General features: G+C 40.6%; 2 protein-coding genes across 2 annotated transcripts in view; one reads left to right on the top strand and one right to left on the bottom strand.

Moving 5' to 3' along the window:
• THEMIS (thymocyte selection associated) overlaps positions 1-952 on the top strand; it is a 121,986-nt gene extending 121,034 nt beyond the window's left edge. Inside the window, exon 7 of the mRNA XM_040350392.1 lies at positions 727-952. Within this exon, the coding sequence (XP_040206326.1) occupies positions 727-749 (23 nt within the window). The 3' untranslated portion in view covers positions 750-952. The remainder of the gene's footprint in view (positions 1-726) is intronic.
• Positions 953-6,551: 5,599 nt separating this feature from the next.
• The window catches only part of C4H6orf58 (chromosome 4 C6orf58 homolog), an 80,098-nt gene continuing 70,114 nt past the window's right edge, over positions 6,552-16,535 (bottom strand). Inside the window, exon 6 of the mRNA XM_040350390.1 lies at positions 6,552-7,413. Within this exon, the coding sequence (XP_040206324.1) occupies positions 7,253-7,413 (161 nt within the window). The 3' untranslated portion in view covers positions 6,552-7,252. The remainder of the gene's footprint in view (positions 7,414-16,535) is intronic.

The following is a 16,535-nucleotide window of genomic DNA, read 5'->3' as shown; positions in this document are numbered from 1 at the left end:
CCCTTCTCTCCCCTCTCCTGCCTGACACATGTCTCTCTGACACAGCAGCACACTGTCGGGTGAATCTCTGATTTTAGGGCAGAGTTGATTCCCGGGACACAGAAGCAGATCTCCCTCCACCACCCCGCATACCAACCCCCACACTCCACTGCACATGATATATAAAATATAATGATGGGGAAGGCTTCAGTTCCTTCCTACCTCGTTGCAGCAGATCCTCTCAGGCGGAGCAGTATTGAGCTGCAGATCTGACTGAGGTGACGTCACTTCCCGACTGTCCTTTGAATGTGTGAAAGAAAGCACCGCCCACTGGGCGGTGACATAGTTCTATCACACTGTGTGCACTCGCCCGGCTATAATACAAGCCATCGCGCCGGGAACAGTGGCGCGTCGGTTTGCGCCACAAAGGCATATTTTAGCTGCCGTCTGCTACTGCAATCTTGTGATTGCACAGACGTAGCGCTACAAAATAAAGGGACATGTTAAAAAATCGAAAATTTTTTTTTTTATTTTTTTTTTTTTTTTACTGCCTGGGGAGGGGGGGCGGCGCCCGGGCGCCCCCTATGGACGGGCCGCCACTGGGTCACTGCGGTTCTTCTGAATAGATGTCTATATAAATTAAAAGTGATTAGACTGTAATTGTCATATTGTAATCTTGTCTGCTTGTCGACACCAATTTGAGTGCAAGAAATACTGTATATCTTAAATGTATTCCTTTTCTTTCAGATAAAATTACAGAGAAACAATGAGCAGCAACTTCAAAAATGAAAGGACAGTTTGCCAAACACTGTGCTAAATAAACCTGTTTTTGTAAAGTGCTGCCACTTTATGCTTTTGGCAGTATTTGGTAAGATATTTTACAGCTGCAACATTTTTAGGGGCATCTGGAGCATGAAATGACTATTCTTTATTGTATAATTAATATACATTTTGTAAAGCCTTCAGTTAAGAAATATATACAGTATGTCAAGAATATACCTTTTTGTTATAACTTACAGGAAAAATATTATATTGTGTGTTTATATTATATATACGTATACATGTTACGCTATTTTTGTTAACATACTACCACAGCCAACAAGTTTGCAATGTTTAATTTTTAGCAATAATTTATTTGTAAAATTTTAGTAGGTGTATTATATTTTACTAGAACAAAATCTGATTTACCTTACCTTGTAAATTGCTGCTTGGCATATACTAATTTGTAAACAGGTTAACATTCTGCCCCTAAGTAAATAGCCAACTCCTCTACAAAAGGGTAATATGTTTGTTTTTTTTTAACTCAGAAAACAAATAGCCTTGCAGATAATAAAATAATGTTAATTTGGAACCATGTAGGTAATACTGTTCCTTAACACATGCATCACTTTAAATGAACAGCACTTCCATGCACTAGACATAGATAAGAGCTGCTGTTTACCTAAACGATAACCAAAGTTTGGGATAACACTGCAGAACACATTGGCATATGCAGTATATACAGAATTTCAACATCGGGATTAGCTATTGCAGCTATGTTGTATATATGTACTAAACAATGTCACAAGAAGGTGTCAAGCTGCATCTGCTGAACTGTAAATCTGTCTTGGGTTGGAACCTCTTGAATTGGGAGGATTATTGAGCTCATTACAATATTGACTGTGGAGGTGTGGCTCATTTAATATGCAAAAAGAGAAAATATATCCTATAATTCACCTTCTTTTTTCTTTAGAATCGTGTCTGGATGTGTAAAAAAAAAAAAAAACCCTGACAATTTTTAACTGCAGTCCATATACCCATGGGGGAGATTTACCTATTAGTTCTGATGACCATTGTCATTAAGTTTCAGTGAAAACTATCTAAGACCCCCTTTCACACTGGAGGTGTTTTTCAGGCACTTTAGTGCTAAAAATGGCGCCTGTAAAGTGCCTGAAAAATGCCTCGTCTACAATCCCATTGTGAAAGTCTGAGCGCTTTCACACTGGGGCGCTCAAAAAAGTCCTGCAGCGTCAAAAAAGTCCTGCAAGCAGTATCTTTGAGGCACTTTAGGAGCGGTGTATACACTCCTAAAGCGCCCCTGCCCATTGAAAACTGCCTCGGCAGCATCACTTTGTGGGTGCTTTTAACCCTTAATTCGGCCGCTAGTGGGGATTAAAAACACCCCACTAGCGTCCGAAAAGCATCACTAAAACTAACAGTGCTTTACCTCCAGCGCTTTACCTCGGGCGCTGTCATTGTGAAAGGGCTCTCAGCCCAGGTTCACACCGGTGCGATTTGACATGGGATTTGCGATGCCGCATCTGCGGCACTACACCGATTTCAAAAAGTAGTTTGCGATTTACATTGATATCTGTGCAGAAACCTGGCTAAAGAAGCCGCCCAGTGTGAAGCCGCACACTGGGCTAAGAGAGGTTTTTTTTTATTATTTTGGAGAGATTTCGCCTCACTTCCTAGTCTGTCTCCAGGACTGGAAGTGTAGGGAGATCTCCTTAGTTTAAATCTTTCCCTACTCTATTTAGAAGTTCTGGATTTAGATATACTTTCATTTGATAACATGATTCTCAGTAATGTTAAAGTGGTTGTAAACCCTGACCACTTTGACCTACAGGTAAGCCTAGATAAGGGCTTACCTGTTGGTCCAAGAAATATCTCCTTAACCTACACGGTTAAGGAGATATTTTCTGGAAAGACAGCACTGATGTTTACAGCGCATGTGCTGTAGACAACGGCGCACAGACGCACTGAGCGTGCCGCTACTAATGGCATCATGCCGTTAGTGGCGGCTCCCGCGCGCATGTGTGGGAGTGACATCATCGCTGCTCCGGCCAGTCACAGTGCCAGAGCAGCGATACCCGGAAGTCACTCCGGGTATCATGGCTGCGACTGAGGACGTGTCCGAGGACCGCTGCGGTGGCTTCGTTCTCAGGTGAGTAATTCATAATGAGCTAATATGCTATGCATACTAGCTCATTATACCTTTGTCTTGCAGGGTGTTGTTTTTTTTTTTCCAGAGAGGGTTTATTCCTCTTTAATCTAGCATGTTAATATTACATTCACCATGATTTTGGATGCTATCTCCTGAATTAGTGTTCCACTATTTGGCTATAATGTATTTATATGATGTATCACACCGTCTTAAGCTACACAATCAGGGCTATGTATTGAAAGACATAAAAATCAACATTTAAACAAAAGCAAAGTTTTTGCTTATAGTGACAAATTAGGTTTCTTGCTTAATTTTTCAGTGTGTGAAACCTGATTGGTCATAAAGGTTTTTTTCTTTTCTATAAAAAGCCTCCATCTAATAAATCTTGTACTGGCCATGACATTTCTGAGACTTAATGTATTTTTATTATTTATGTTAGTCATTCTTTTGCATCAATAAATTCTTTTTGTCTTCGTTGTAAGCCATCTGTATAAACATGTTGTGGTGATTACTTTTGAACCAGAGAATGCTTTAATTTACTGAATGATCTCAGTTTGAGGTAAAAAAAAACTAGAAAAAAAAAAAAACTAAACACATTTGTGAGGATCCAATAAAAAACTAATATGTAAAAAGAAAAAAAAGATGTTGTTGGATTAGTTTATAAACTGATATGCTTTCCAAAAATGTAAGATTTACCAGAAACCAATATAATATAATTTTAAGAATACAGCTGTAGTTCTTCCTCCATTGCAAAAGAATAAATCGCTGAAGAGGTTGCATAATTTACTAATGACATTTTAGGTGACATTTACCTTTTTGCTGAAATAAAGACAATTTGAAAAAAAAAATTGCTCAGAACAGCTTTGTAAGTTGACAAAAATATGGAAATCGATATTTTGATGGAGAATCTGACCTTTTATAGATCGGCTTCTAGATAATAACTCTGGTGAGTTTGGCACTACTTTACATGCAGTATTCACTATATTCAGCTAAGCAGTAAAGCTCATATTTAGTCTATGTTTACCAACAGATTACTTATATACAGGGAGAGACAAGGAAGGGGGCAGCAGCCTCAGGTGCAGGTGGAGAGATTGCCATCGCCAAAGAGCAAAAGAGATCCTTGCAGAGTGGCAGTAGGGTGCCTGGAACACACTCCTGCACTCGGCTATAGAAGAAATGACACATCTGTCAGGTGTAGTGATCTGTACCCAGATGACTTTTGGAAGGGCTATTTAACACTGGCCAGTACTGCAGCACAAAGGGTTAATTAATTGCAACTGGTCACTAATGCACTAGTGGCCAGTGACAGTGTTGAATAATTCCTTCATGTTGCATTAGTGGCCAGTAGCAGTGTTAATTAACCCCTTCATTTGTCATTAGTGACCAGTGTCAGTGTTTATTAATTCTTTAATGCTGCATTACAAAGGGGTTAATAACACGACCACTAGCCACTAATGCAGCCTGAAGGAGGTAATTAACACTACCAATGACTGCAAATGCAGCACGAAGGAGTTAATTAATGCTGCTACTAGCCACCAATGCAACATGAAGGAGTTAATTAACACTGCCATTGTAAAATATTAGTGACCAGTGGCAGGTTAACCTCTTTGTGCTGCATTACTGGCCAGTGGAAGTTAGTTAACCCCTTTGGGCTGCATTAGTGGCCAGTGGCAGTGTTTATTAACCCCATCATACTGCATACGTGGCAAATGGCAGTGGTGATGATCCCATTCGTGCTACATTATGAAGGGTTAATAAACACTGCCACTGGCCACTAATGCAGTATGACAGGCTTAATATACATTGCCAGCTGGAAGGGATGTTTTAAAGAGCAAATGCCACTGGCCATCAATGTAGGAAGAAGGTTAAAGGGGTTGTAAAGGTAAATGTTTTTTCACCTTAATGCATCCTATGCATTAAGGTGAAAAAACATCCGATGGTACCGCCCCCCACCCCGAACCCCCGTTTTACTTACCTGACCCCTCGAAAAGTCCCGTGCGCGTCCATGTGATGGTCTTCGGTTCCCAGCCTGGCCGTTGATTGGCTAGGCTGGACGGATTGATAGCAGCGCAGCCATTGGCTGGCGCTGCTGTCAATCACAGCGGATGACGAGGCGGGGCCTCTGTATCATGGGAGCGCGCTCGCAAAAGCTTTCCACCATGCGAGCTCGCTCGCATGAAGGTAGAAAGCTTTTGCGAGGAGGAGCCGAGACAGCCGCTGAGGGACCCCAGAAGACAGGGTTAGGGGACACTCTGTGCAAAACGAGCTGCACAGGTAAGTATAACATGTTTGTTATTTAAAAAAAAAATCTGCCTTTAGTGACCCTTTAAGAGACTACCAATAAAGTGTGGTCTAAATAGTATAACATGACTGACAACCAATGTAGGTGGTATTATTGCATAAACTGGCGCCAATGCAAGAGGTTTTTATTACAGAAAATGGAACCAATGCTGGGGTTTATTATTGCAGAAACTGCTACTGATGCTAAGGGGTTATTGTTGCACAAACTTGCACCAATGCTGGGGGTTATTTTTGCAGAACCTGGCACCAATGCAGGGGATCAGTAGGGTAACCAAGTGTAACATTTACACTAAAAATATGAATGCTCTAATTAGAAATTACATAGTTTTTCTCTTTGTGGGGACTACCACACGTTACATTCCTGTCTGGGTGTTACAGCGGGCGTCAGCCCCCTTTCACACTTGTGCGACTTCAAAGTCGCACGATTTTGCAGTGATTTCAATGAATGCCTGTGTAAGTGGCATTAAAATCGGACCAAAGTAGTGCAGGGACTACTTTGAAGTAGGCGCGACTTAAAGTCGTGCCGGTATGAATGGAAGTCATTGAAAATCACGGAGAATGACTTGTCATACAATTTTGCAGTCCAAAATCGTGGGACAAGTCGTATAAGTGTGAAAGGGGACTCGCAGATATTTCTTAAAATTCCTAATTACAACAGCAGATGTTGTGAATAGTGTGTGTGTGTTTGAAAAAGGTTTACTGCAAAGTTAACCTACCCCAGTGATTATCACTATCAGTCTGCTGGCTTTAAGATTGCTATCATGAACTGGAAAATCACTTCACAGGGTGAAGTTGAGAGTGGAATATGTCACATTAGTATAATCAGATACTGTATGTTTTTTTTTATATATATAGGATATAAAGGTTAATTTAAAAATGCTTAACTCCCATCTGAATCATGGACTTCCAACTGTGTTGAGACAATTTAACACGTCCCAGATTTTTTCGAAATGCTGCCACACAAATGTCCCAATCAGTGTTGGTTGTTGCATTGTCCTTGTTATAATCTGTATGTATGTTGTTAATGATACAAACAGTGCTTGTGGCATAACATTTCTTGGGTGAATTAACCTAATTATTCAACAGCTGGCAGCTGCAGTAATTACTGTAAGATTATAATACATGATATCTGTTAAAATATAATTACTCTGATCTATGAACCAAATAATTAAAAGAAAAAAAAATACATAATTCTTTAAAGCTTATTACTTTATTTCCTTTGAAAATTGTTAAATAATGACACCATATTAGAAGTGTATCCAATGAGTGACACTGTATAATTGAAAGCAGTGTCTAGAGATATTAAAAGGTCAAAACAACATTTAATCAAACTTGGTCCAAAAACTCCCATTAATTTATTTATTTATTGTTCTACTAGAGAAAATAATTTTAAACACCAGTTACATAATTATAAGATTAAAAAAATTATTGCTGTAAATATATAAGAAAAGCATGAAATTTACTTTTTTTTACTGAAAAACAAAAAAAGTAACAATTTTAATTAAATATTGAGCAATTGACTAGTGCCTTAAGTTAATTCTCAACTCTTCCTTTTCCAGAAGCAAAGGAATGAATTGAAAATTATTATTGTCTTTTAATGTGCGCAATCTATGAGATTAGCTGTGGTCTCATCATCACAATTCACTGAGGTGGCTTTAATGAAATCATTATTTGCTTCTATTGTTTTTAACACAAAACAGTTCTTATAATTCAGAGAGGGAAATTGCATTCTGTGATTATGGAACAGTATTTGCCTTAAACCATTTGGATCTTTTATGTTATGTCTTCAATGACTGGCAGTCATTGCTAAAGAATGCAAAAGGAGTCCAGTTATTACTTGGCTTTTTTCTTCTGTACAGCCACTAGAAGACTAATTAAGGGACCCTCAAATGTATTTTCGGCAAAATGTTTAACAAGGAGGGGATGAATTAAACGAGAGTTACTAACTACCAACATTTATTTATTAAATACATGTCACATATGGTTTTCTCTAAAAGTAAAATAGAGCTAAACATTTTGACTGCGTTATCTGTGTCTCGTCTTCTTTCATTTACATGTAGGATTTGTTACTATCTTGATTATAATTTTGATCACAGTCTGTGGTGCCAGGTGTGGGTCATTCACCAGGTTTTGAAGAAGATTTCGACCTTCAGCTCTTGCTTCATCTGAACACATGGCTTTTTTCCATAGCTTCAAAAGAAACCCACCTAAAATGAAAGACAACATTAAACAAGGTTGTTGATGAGCCAAATGCAGTCTTGGTTGTTATGCAGAGTTTTTTTAATTAAATGTATGATACAAAGAAACGTGATACAGTATATTGACTGAGCACATAAACGGATGGAGACATTTGCAGAAATATACAAAACCTGCCTATTGTTACTTTGACTCTCAGGTGTTGATTTACCAAAACTAGAGCATGCAAAATCTGGTGCCGCTTTGCATAGAAACTAATCGGCTTCCAGGTTTTATTGTCAAAGCTTAACCACTTCCCGCCTAGTCAATAGACAATTGAAATCCGGGAAGTGGTTCTGTTATCCTGACTGGATGTCAATTGACGTCCAGCAGGATAACATGCCGGCGCGTGCCCGTGGGGGCGTGCAGCACATCGATCGGTGGTGCGGGGTGTCTCCGATCTCGGTAAGATCCCGGCGGAGGCTCTTTACCACGTGATCAGCCGTGTCCAATCACTGCTGATCACAATGTAAACAGGAAGAGTCGTTGATCAGCTCTTCCTCACTCTACAGATGCGAGTAGAGGAAAGTCGATCGGCGGCTCTCCTGACAGGGGGATCTACGCTGATTGTTTATCAGCGTAGCCCCCCTGCGGATGCCCACACTGGACCACCAGGGAAGCCACCAGGACCACCAGGGAAGGGGGAAATATGTGGATGGCCAGGTATGTACCCCATGGCCATCCACATGTTAAAAAATATATGGGCACTGACTGGCAAAATGGGCACAACATAGAAAACCTATAAAAAAGTGATACTCAGCAATGCCACCATCAGTATCATCAGTGCCACCCCTCAGTGACCATCTCTGCCACCTATCAGTGCCACCCATAAGTACTCATCAGTGCCACCCATAAGTACCCATCAGTGCTGCCTATCAGTGACCATCATCAGTGCCACCTCATTGGTGCCCATCAGTGTCGCCTTATCAGTGCCCATTAGTGCAGCCATATCAGTGCTCGTAATTGAAGAAGAAAACTTCCTTATTTACAAAAAATGTAAAAGAAAAAAGAAAAACTTAAAATCGCAGAGGTGATCAAATACCACCAAAAGAAAGCTCTACTTCTGTGAACAAAAAGATAAAAAATTTATTTGGGTACAGTGTAGAATGACTTCGCAATTGTCATTCAAATTGCAACAGCGCTGAAAGTTGAAAATTGGCTTGGGCAGGAAGGTGCGTAAGTGCCTGGTATTGAAGTGGTTAATTGAACAATCTGAAGTTAGAAGCTGCTTGGCTACCATGCAGAGCTGCACCAGATTTGCACTCTCCAGTTTTAACAAATCAACGCCAGTGTCCACAAGTCCACATATCTGTACCCATTATCAAACTTTTGCAAAAACCCTTACCGATGAGTGTACCCATAAACGTTTACTGTACAGAAAAGGTCCGTTGGCATGGACAATAGAGTGAGTACAGGAATTGAAAACTAGCTACAGAGGTGAGTTCAGAGAGTAGTGATAAATGGGGAATACTTGTAATGGGCAGGGGTGGGTAGTGGGGTCCCCCGGGGCTCTGTGCTGGGACCAATCTTATTTATTTTATTCATAAACTACCTGGAAGATGGGGTAAACAGTTCAATCTCTGTATTTGCGGACAATACTAATTTAAGCAGGGCAATAACTTCTCTGCAGGATGTGGAAACCTTGCAAAAAGATCTGAACAAATTTATAGGGTGGGCAACTACATGGCAAATGAGGTTTAATGTAGAAATTTTTTAAATAACGCATTTGGGTGGCAAAAATATGAAAGCAATCTATACACTTTGGGGGGGGGGGGGACCTCTGGGGGAATCTAGGATAGAAAAGGACTGGGGGTCCTAGTAGATGATATGTTCAGCAATGGCATGCAATGCCAAGCTGCTGCTAACAAAGCAAACAGTATATTGGCATGCATTAAAAAGGAGATCAACTCCAGAGATAAAACAATAATTCTGCCGCTCTACAAGACTCTGGTCCGGCCACACCTAGAGTATGCTGTTCAATTCTGGGTACTAGTCCTCAGGAAGGATCTACTGGAAATGGGGAGAGTACAAAGAAGGACAACAAAGCTAATAAAGGGTCTGGAGGATATTAGTTATAAGGAAAGGTTGCGAGCACTGAACTTATTTTCTCTGGAGTAGAGACACTTGAGAGTGGATATGATTTCAATTTACAAATACCGTACTGGTGACCCCACAATAGGGATAAAACTTTTTCGCAAAGGGAGTTTAATAAGACACGTGGCCATAAATTAAAATTAGAAGAAAAGAGGTTTAACCTTAAACTACGTAGAGGGTTCTTCCTGTAAGAGCAGCACGGATGTGGAATTCAGCGGGGAGCATCGATGGTTTCAAAAAACTATTAGATAAGCACCTGAATGACCACAACATACAGGGATATACAATGTAATACTGACATAAAATCACACACATAGTTTGGACTTGTGTCTTTTTTTCAACCTCACCTACTATGTAACTATGCATATATGCAGCCTCACAGAAGTGGGTCTGTATCCAGGGGCCACATTTATTTGCTGCTTTGTCTGTGCTGGGAGAGCTCCCAGGCTCTTACAAAAGATTGGGAACTGGGAGGCTCAGTTTCAGATCACCCGATCCCTGCTATAGCTTCTTATTGTCTATCACAGTGCTCAGTCACTCTATAGCTTGCTCCTAAGTTGTTGTAGGAAATACATGGACCTGTATCTTTGAGAACAGGCAAAACATGTGTGCGAAAATGCGAACACCGTTAAAGTCTATGGGACACGAATATGAAAAATTTAAAGTGCTTATTTTAAAGGCTCATATGTAGGGATGAGCTTGATGTTCGAGTTGGACGAACAGCGAATATTATGGGGCGGGAAATACAAGTGCCGCGGAACGCCCCATAATGCACCGTGAGATTGCAGTGCATTGCTGTATGATGATTGGCCAAAGCATGCACCTGACCTGCATGTTTTGGCCAATCACAGCGTGCTCTGCTGAGAGAGCCATAATTTGCTAAAGGCAGGGTACCTTTGACCAATCATGGCTCAGGGGGACTAAGTCCATGCCCCACACTATATAAGGCTGCTTACATAGCGGCCGTGTATAGTGTGTGGACGGAGATTGCTTGAGATAGATTAATCAGGCAGGTTAGTTGGTGGCAGTGTATTTGATTACGTGGGGGTCCCTCCCAAAATCCATACCAGGTCCTTCAGGTCTGGTATGGATTTTAAAGGGAACCCCATGCCAAAATAAAAAAAAACACGGTGTGGGGGGTCTCCCCCAAAATCTATACCAGACCCTTATCCGAGCATGCAACCTGGCAGGCAACAAGAAAAGGGGGAGGAGAGAACACCCCCTCCTAAACAGTTCAAGGCCATGTGTCCTGGGACCCCCCCTTTTCCTGCGGCCTGACAGATTGCATGCTCGGATAAGGGTCTGGTATGGATTTTAGGGGGACTCCCACACATTTGTTTTTTATTTTGCAATACATTTCAGCCGCGATCAATGTTAAATGAAAATTTTTCCTTTAGAAATTTAATTTTTCTGCGGTACTGTTATAATCATGGGAAAGATGCACTACTTTACAGGCAGACTTTTAAAAACGTTTTTTTGCTTTGATACATCTCCTCTGGGGCAGTACCTGGGTCCCCAAACACTTTATATTGCAATCACTTGCATATAATTGTATGGGGACCCGGGTACTACCCCATGGGACATATATCAATGCAATAAAAGTTTTAAAAACTACCGTTTTTTCAGGAGCAGTGATTTGAAGGATGCTTAATATGAAACAATAAAAACAATAAAAGCGAAATATTCCTTTAAAGGGTCCCCTTTGTCTGCCTGATGTGTTTTACAGTCTCGCAGCAAAATTAAATCAAATTTTTTCTTTAGAAATGTAAAATGTTGCGGCTGTAATGTATTGTTGACTCCCGGTAATGCAGATACAAATCAAAGAAAATAAATCATGTGGGTTCCCCCCAGTCCATACCAGGCCCTTTGGGTCTGGTATGGATATTAAGGGGAACTGCACGCCAAAAATAAAAACTGCGTGGGGTCCCTCCCAAAATCCATACCAGACCCTTTTCTGAGCAAGCAGTCTAGAGGACAGGATAGGGGAGGCGAGTGAGCGCCCCCCCTCCTGAACCATACCAGGCACATGCCCTCAACATGGGGAGGGTGCTTTGGCATCCCCCGCAAAGCACCTTGTTCCCATATTGATAGGGACAAGGGCCCCTAGATCCCCGCCCCCCCCCTATGTGAATAGGTAGGGGTACATTGTACCCCTACCCATTCACCCCAAAAAGGTGTAAAAAACACAACATTTGATTTCTGACAATTCCTTTATTAAAAAAGAAAATCCTTCTTTAATCACATTGCTGACGGACACGAAAAATATATAAAAAAAGCTATGTCTCGATGGGAGGCATCCTTTTCCCGGTGACAGCTTTTATAAAGGCAAGTGCAGGGCCATCCACTGGCATAACCGATGACCCTGCCCCCCTCTTACGGCACATGACAGGGTTTTCTATTTTACGGGTCCGTCAGGCCTGTGATTGAAGAAGGATGGAAATCACGGGACACCTTTTTTTTTAATAAAGGAATTGTCAAAAATGGTCTTTTGTGGTTTTTACTTTTTTACACTTTTTGGTGAATGGGTAGGGGTACCATGTACCCCATACCTATTCACATGGGGGATGGGATCTGGGGGCCCCTTGTTAAAGGGGGCTTTCTAGATTCTGATAAGCCCCCTGCCCACAGACCTCCACAACCACCAGGCAAGTGCTGTGGGGATGACAAGGTGCTTAGGGGGGACCCCAAAGCACCCTCCCCTTATTGAGGGTAATCGGCCTGGTATGGTTCAGCTGGGGGGTGCTCATCATCCTGCATCCTGACCTGCCAGGCGTGTGGCCAATCGTCAGACATCAATGCACTGCAATCTCGCAGTGCATTATGGGGCGTCCTGCGGCAAATTAATTTCCCACGAACGCCCCATATGTTCAGTTCATTTAAACAAACACTCAATGTTCGACTCGAGCCACAGGCTCATCTCTACTATTGACCAGATTATTAATGTATTTAACGTACACAAACCCATTTGTGCATTTTTCTGCAAGTTTGTGATGGTGATTTTTTTTAATCTGCCTGCAAACACCCTAAAAATATAATTGGAAATGCACATAGGCTAACATAGAGGTCCTTTTACAGGCTTAAAAATACAAAAACCCCAACTGCCTGCAAAAGAGGCATTGTTTAAGCCTTGTGCTTAGGAGCCCTAAAAAAAAAGTTAAGTACAGAATGAAATGGCTAGATCAGGGTTTGTTCAGGGTCAGTGTAGCGTTTGGATTTGTCCAAAGGTCACAATAAGACTCCTTGGGACTACCAGAACACCGGGCCACCTGCCATATTACTAATATGATGTGCTCCTATCCATCCACCCTTTTGTAAATGTTTTTAACCCTTTGGAGAAATATAAAATTTAACTTCTGCACTTATAGGTGCCTTTTTTTCTTTTTAGAATTTGATCAAGAAAACTCCATTTTCCATAACAATGGCAACATATTATTTAAGTTGTGTAGACTGTTGGTTTTATGCAATAAAGTTATGCAAAGAGCAAAGCTCAAATGCAAATATTCATATCAGTCAATCAAATTTTACTTTACCGAAGCCAGGTCACTGAAAGATCATCTCTGAATGGTCGTTTTGGGTTGTTGTACTTTACATTTTGTTGCTTTCAAAAGTGTAATAAAAAACTATTTATTGTCATGCTAAAATGAATATGATTTTTTTCAAGTAACCAATCAATATGAAGGGAAATATGAATTGCATGGAAATGTTCCAAGAATACCTTTGGTATTACTTTCAAGTTTGTACAAAGCATATTTGACTAAATCAATTCTCAATATTACAGTTGAAGTGAAAGCATTCAATAATTAATCCTGTAACATTAGGTCTGGAAACACAGCATTCAATTATCCATCAGAGTACATAAAGCTTGGCATGCATTATTGTCATAAAACATGTAAATAGTAAATCCTGCCTAAAATTATGTGTGACGGCTGAATTTAATTAGAGTTCTGCTGCATGTAAATTATAATTTCTGTCAAGCATCTATTATCATGAAAAACAAAGGAAATGTGGTCAGGCTTACATGACAACTCACTAAACCACAGGATGTGTGAAACAAAGCTTATTGGCGCTAATACAGAATAAATATGTTATATGCTAAAACATTTCAACTTTAAACCTGTACTTCTGAAAAAAAAAACATTTAATCACTTATGTAATCCATTAAAATGACTGAATGCATTTCATTTACAACTTGCATAAGTAACTAAAACTGATTGTTGTGCAGGGGATTGAAGGATACTTATACACAAAGATTTGTAGAGGTAGCACTTTTAGTTGTTTTATACATTACTATCACTCAGAAAGTGGAACGGAATCACATTTACAGGAGGGAAGAGCACAAGGTTGTATTGCTTAACTGTGATGTAGTCTCGAATATGGTTATGCTCTCTGAAAGGAGGGCCTGAAAAACAAGCCTGGGTGAACAGGATGACAAATATGTATTCCAAGTAAATATTTCACTTTTTGCCTGAAGTTTAGATTTACAGTGAACAAACACACTGAGGAGGCTATTTATAAATTAAAATTGCTGTGCAAACATGTCAATCATTCATGCAGCAATAACAAATCTTCACAGTAGTTTGCTAGAATTTATTTCCTAGGATCATCAATGCCATCTAGTGGAAACAATGCAGTATTTTACTGATATAGATATTTCAGGAAAATACTGCAATATGGTCACTCGATGGAGCTGATGATCCAATGAAATAAACAAGTTAGACACATAAAATTATACTGACTATAACATTGCACCACAATGAGATCAATAAAGACACACAAAGAAATTGTGAAACAATAAAAACATTCTTAGGCTGGCCATAGATGGGTCATTTTTTTATTCAATCAGCCAACAGGCTGAGAGAAAAAAAGGAATGTATTTCCCCATCCACACATGTGAGGTGGATGGAGGAATCCTCCCCACTGTGCTATTGTATTGTGACAGCGGGAACTCTTCTGCAGTCAGAATACACTGATCAGTGCTGCAGCCAGTTGCCAATGATTAACTGAAAATCTTTCAATATTTTATCACTGTACTGGCTGTTGAGCAGAAACATTCATAGGTGAATTTAAATGTAGCTTGTACTTGCTGAACTAGCCAGATTTCGATCCATCTATGGCCAACCTAATTTAAGTTCACAGAATGATCGCCCTCTGGTGCCACGTTACAAATTATTTATACTCCTGAGCCAACATTTCATTCTCCCATCATTAATCCATTGTTTTCACTTGCTGACCAGCGCAGTGTACCCCTGATTGTTATTTTCTATATTTTTAAAAGAAACCTGTACCATGTACCATGAGGTAAATTTACACACGATCACGCATGTGCGAGATTTCAGCAGGGGAACAAAGAAGGGTGAAAATGACGTCCACAGGGGGAGACAGAAAACATTACTCAAGATGGGGCAGCCTAAATCCTGGAAGACGACTTTAAGAATCTTTCTTATATACATTAAACTATGCAATGCTTGTAAATAATGTTTCTAGTCAAAGTACATGAAAAGCTCAATACAGAATGCAGAGTTTACTTCCTCTTTAACAGGACAGGTTACACTCAGAACAGGCCTTGCCATCGTCGACCAAAGAAGTTGAGTGCACCTGCTCAGAGTTCATATGCAGAGGTTATCTTTGGGAAATAGACGTATAAGTGCTGCCAGCATTGCTACAGAAGTTGAAGGGATGGGGGGTACGCTGCACACGGCATCAAATTGGTCTGCATAGCTGTCGTCCCAGACGGAAGCCTCTTCTAAAGATGATGCACAAGAAAGCCTGCAAACAGTTTGCTGAAGACAAGCAGACTAATGACATGGATTACTGACACCAAGATAACCTTTTTTTGTTCAGATGGTGTCAAGCGTGTGTGGCGGCAACCAGATGAGGTGTACAAAGACAAGTGTGCCTTGCCTACTGTCAAGCATGGTGGTGGGAGTGTCATGGTCTGGGGCTGCATGAGTGCTTCCGGCACTGGGGAGCTACAGTTCATTGAGGGAACCATGAATGCCAACATGTACTGTGACATACTGAGGCAGAGCATAATCCCTTCGGAGACTGGAGTTGTTATGTTGGAACACTGCCATGCGGCCCAAACATACCTCCAAGACAACCACTGCCTTGCTAAAGAAGCTGAGGGTAAAGGTTATGGACTGGCCAAGCATGTCTCCAGACCTAAGCCATATTGAGCTTCTGTGTGGCATCCTCAAACGGAAGGTGGACGAGCGCCAGGTCTCTAACATCCACCAGCTCCGTGATGTCATGGAGGAGTGAAAGAGGACACCAGTGATAACCTGTGAAACTCTGGTGAACTCCATGCCCAAGAGGGTTTGGGCAGTGCTGGAAAATAATGGTGGCCATACAAAATATTGACACTTCGGACCCAATTTGGACATTTTCACTTAGGGCTGTACTCACTTTTGTTTCCAGCGGTTTACACATTAATAGCTGTGTGTTGAGATGTTTTGAGGGGACAGCAAATTTACACTATTATACAAGCTGCACACTTATGCCGCGTACACACCATCACTTTATGTGATGAAAAAAAATGACGTTTTTAAAAACGTCACTTTAATTGACTGTGTGTGGGGGGAAACGTCGTTTTATGTCTTGTAAAAAACGACCAAAAAAAATTGAAGCATGCTTCAATTTTATGTGTCGTTTTTCAAAAGTGCACTTTTTACTTCACAGAAATTGACCGTGTGTAGCAAAAAACGTCGTTTTCTAAGACGTTTTTTCATCCACGCATGCCGAGAAGCTACTTATGAAGCAAGCTTCAATGGTAAAACGTGGTGGAACGTAACCTCACTTTGCAAGATCATTGTGAGAAAACGATGGTGTGTAGGCAACTTCGTCTTTTGAAAATTGAAGTTTCAAAACCGTCATTTTTTACTTCACAGAAAGTGTCGTTTTTTTTCATCACATAAAGTGATGGTGTGTACGCGGCATAACACTTGCTACAATGTAAAGTAGTAATTTCTTCAGTGTTGTCACATGAAAAGATGTAATAAAA

Source organism: Rana temporaria, chromosome 4 (assembly GCF_905171775.1).
Source record: "Rana temporaria chromosome 4, aRanTem1.1, whole genome shotgun sequence".
Classification (NCBI taxonomy): Eukaryota; Metazoa; Chordata; class Amphibia; order Anura; family Ranidae; genus Rana; species Rana temporaria.
This window is presented reverse-complemented; position numbering and strand designations above follow the sequence as displayed.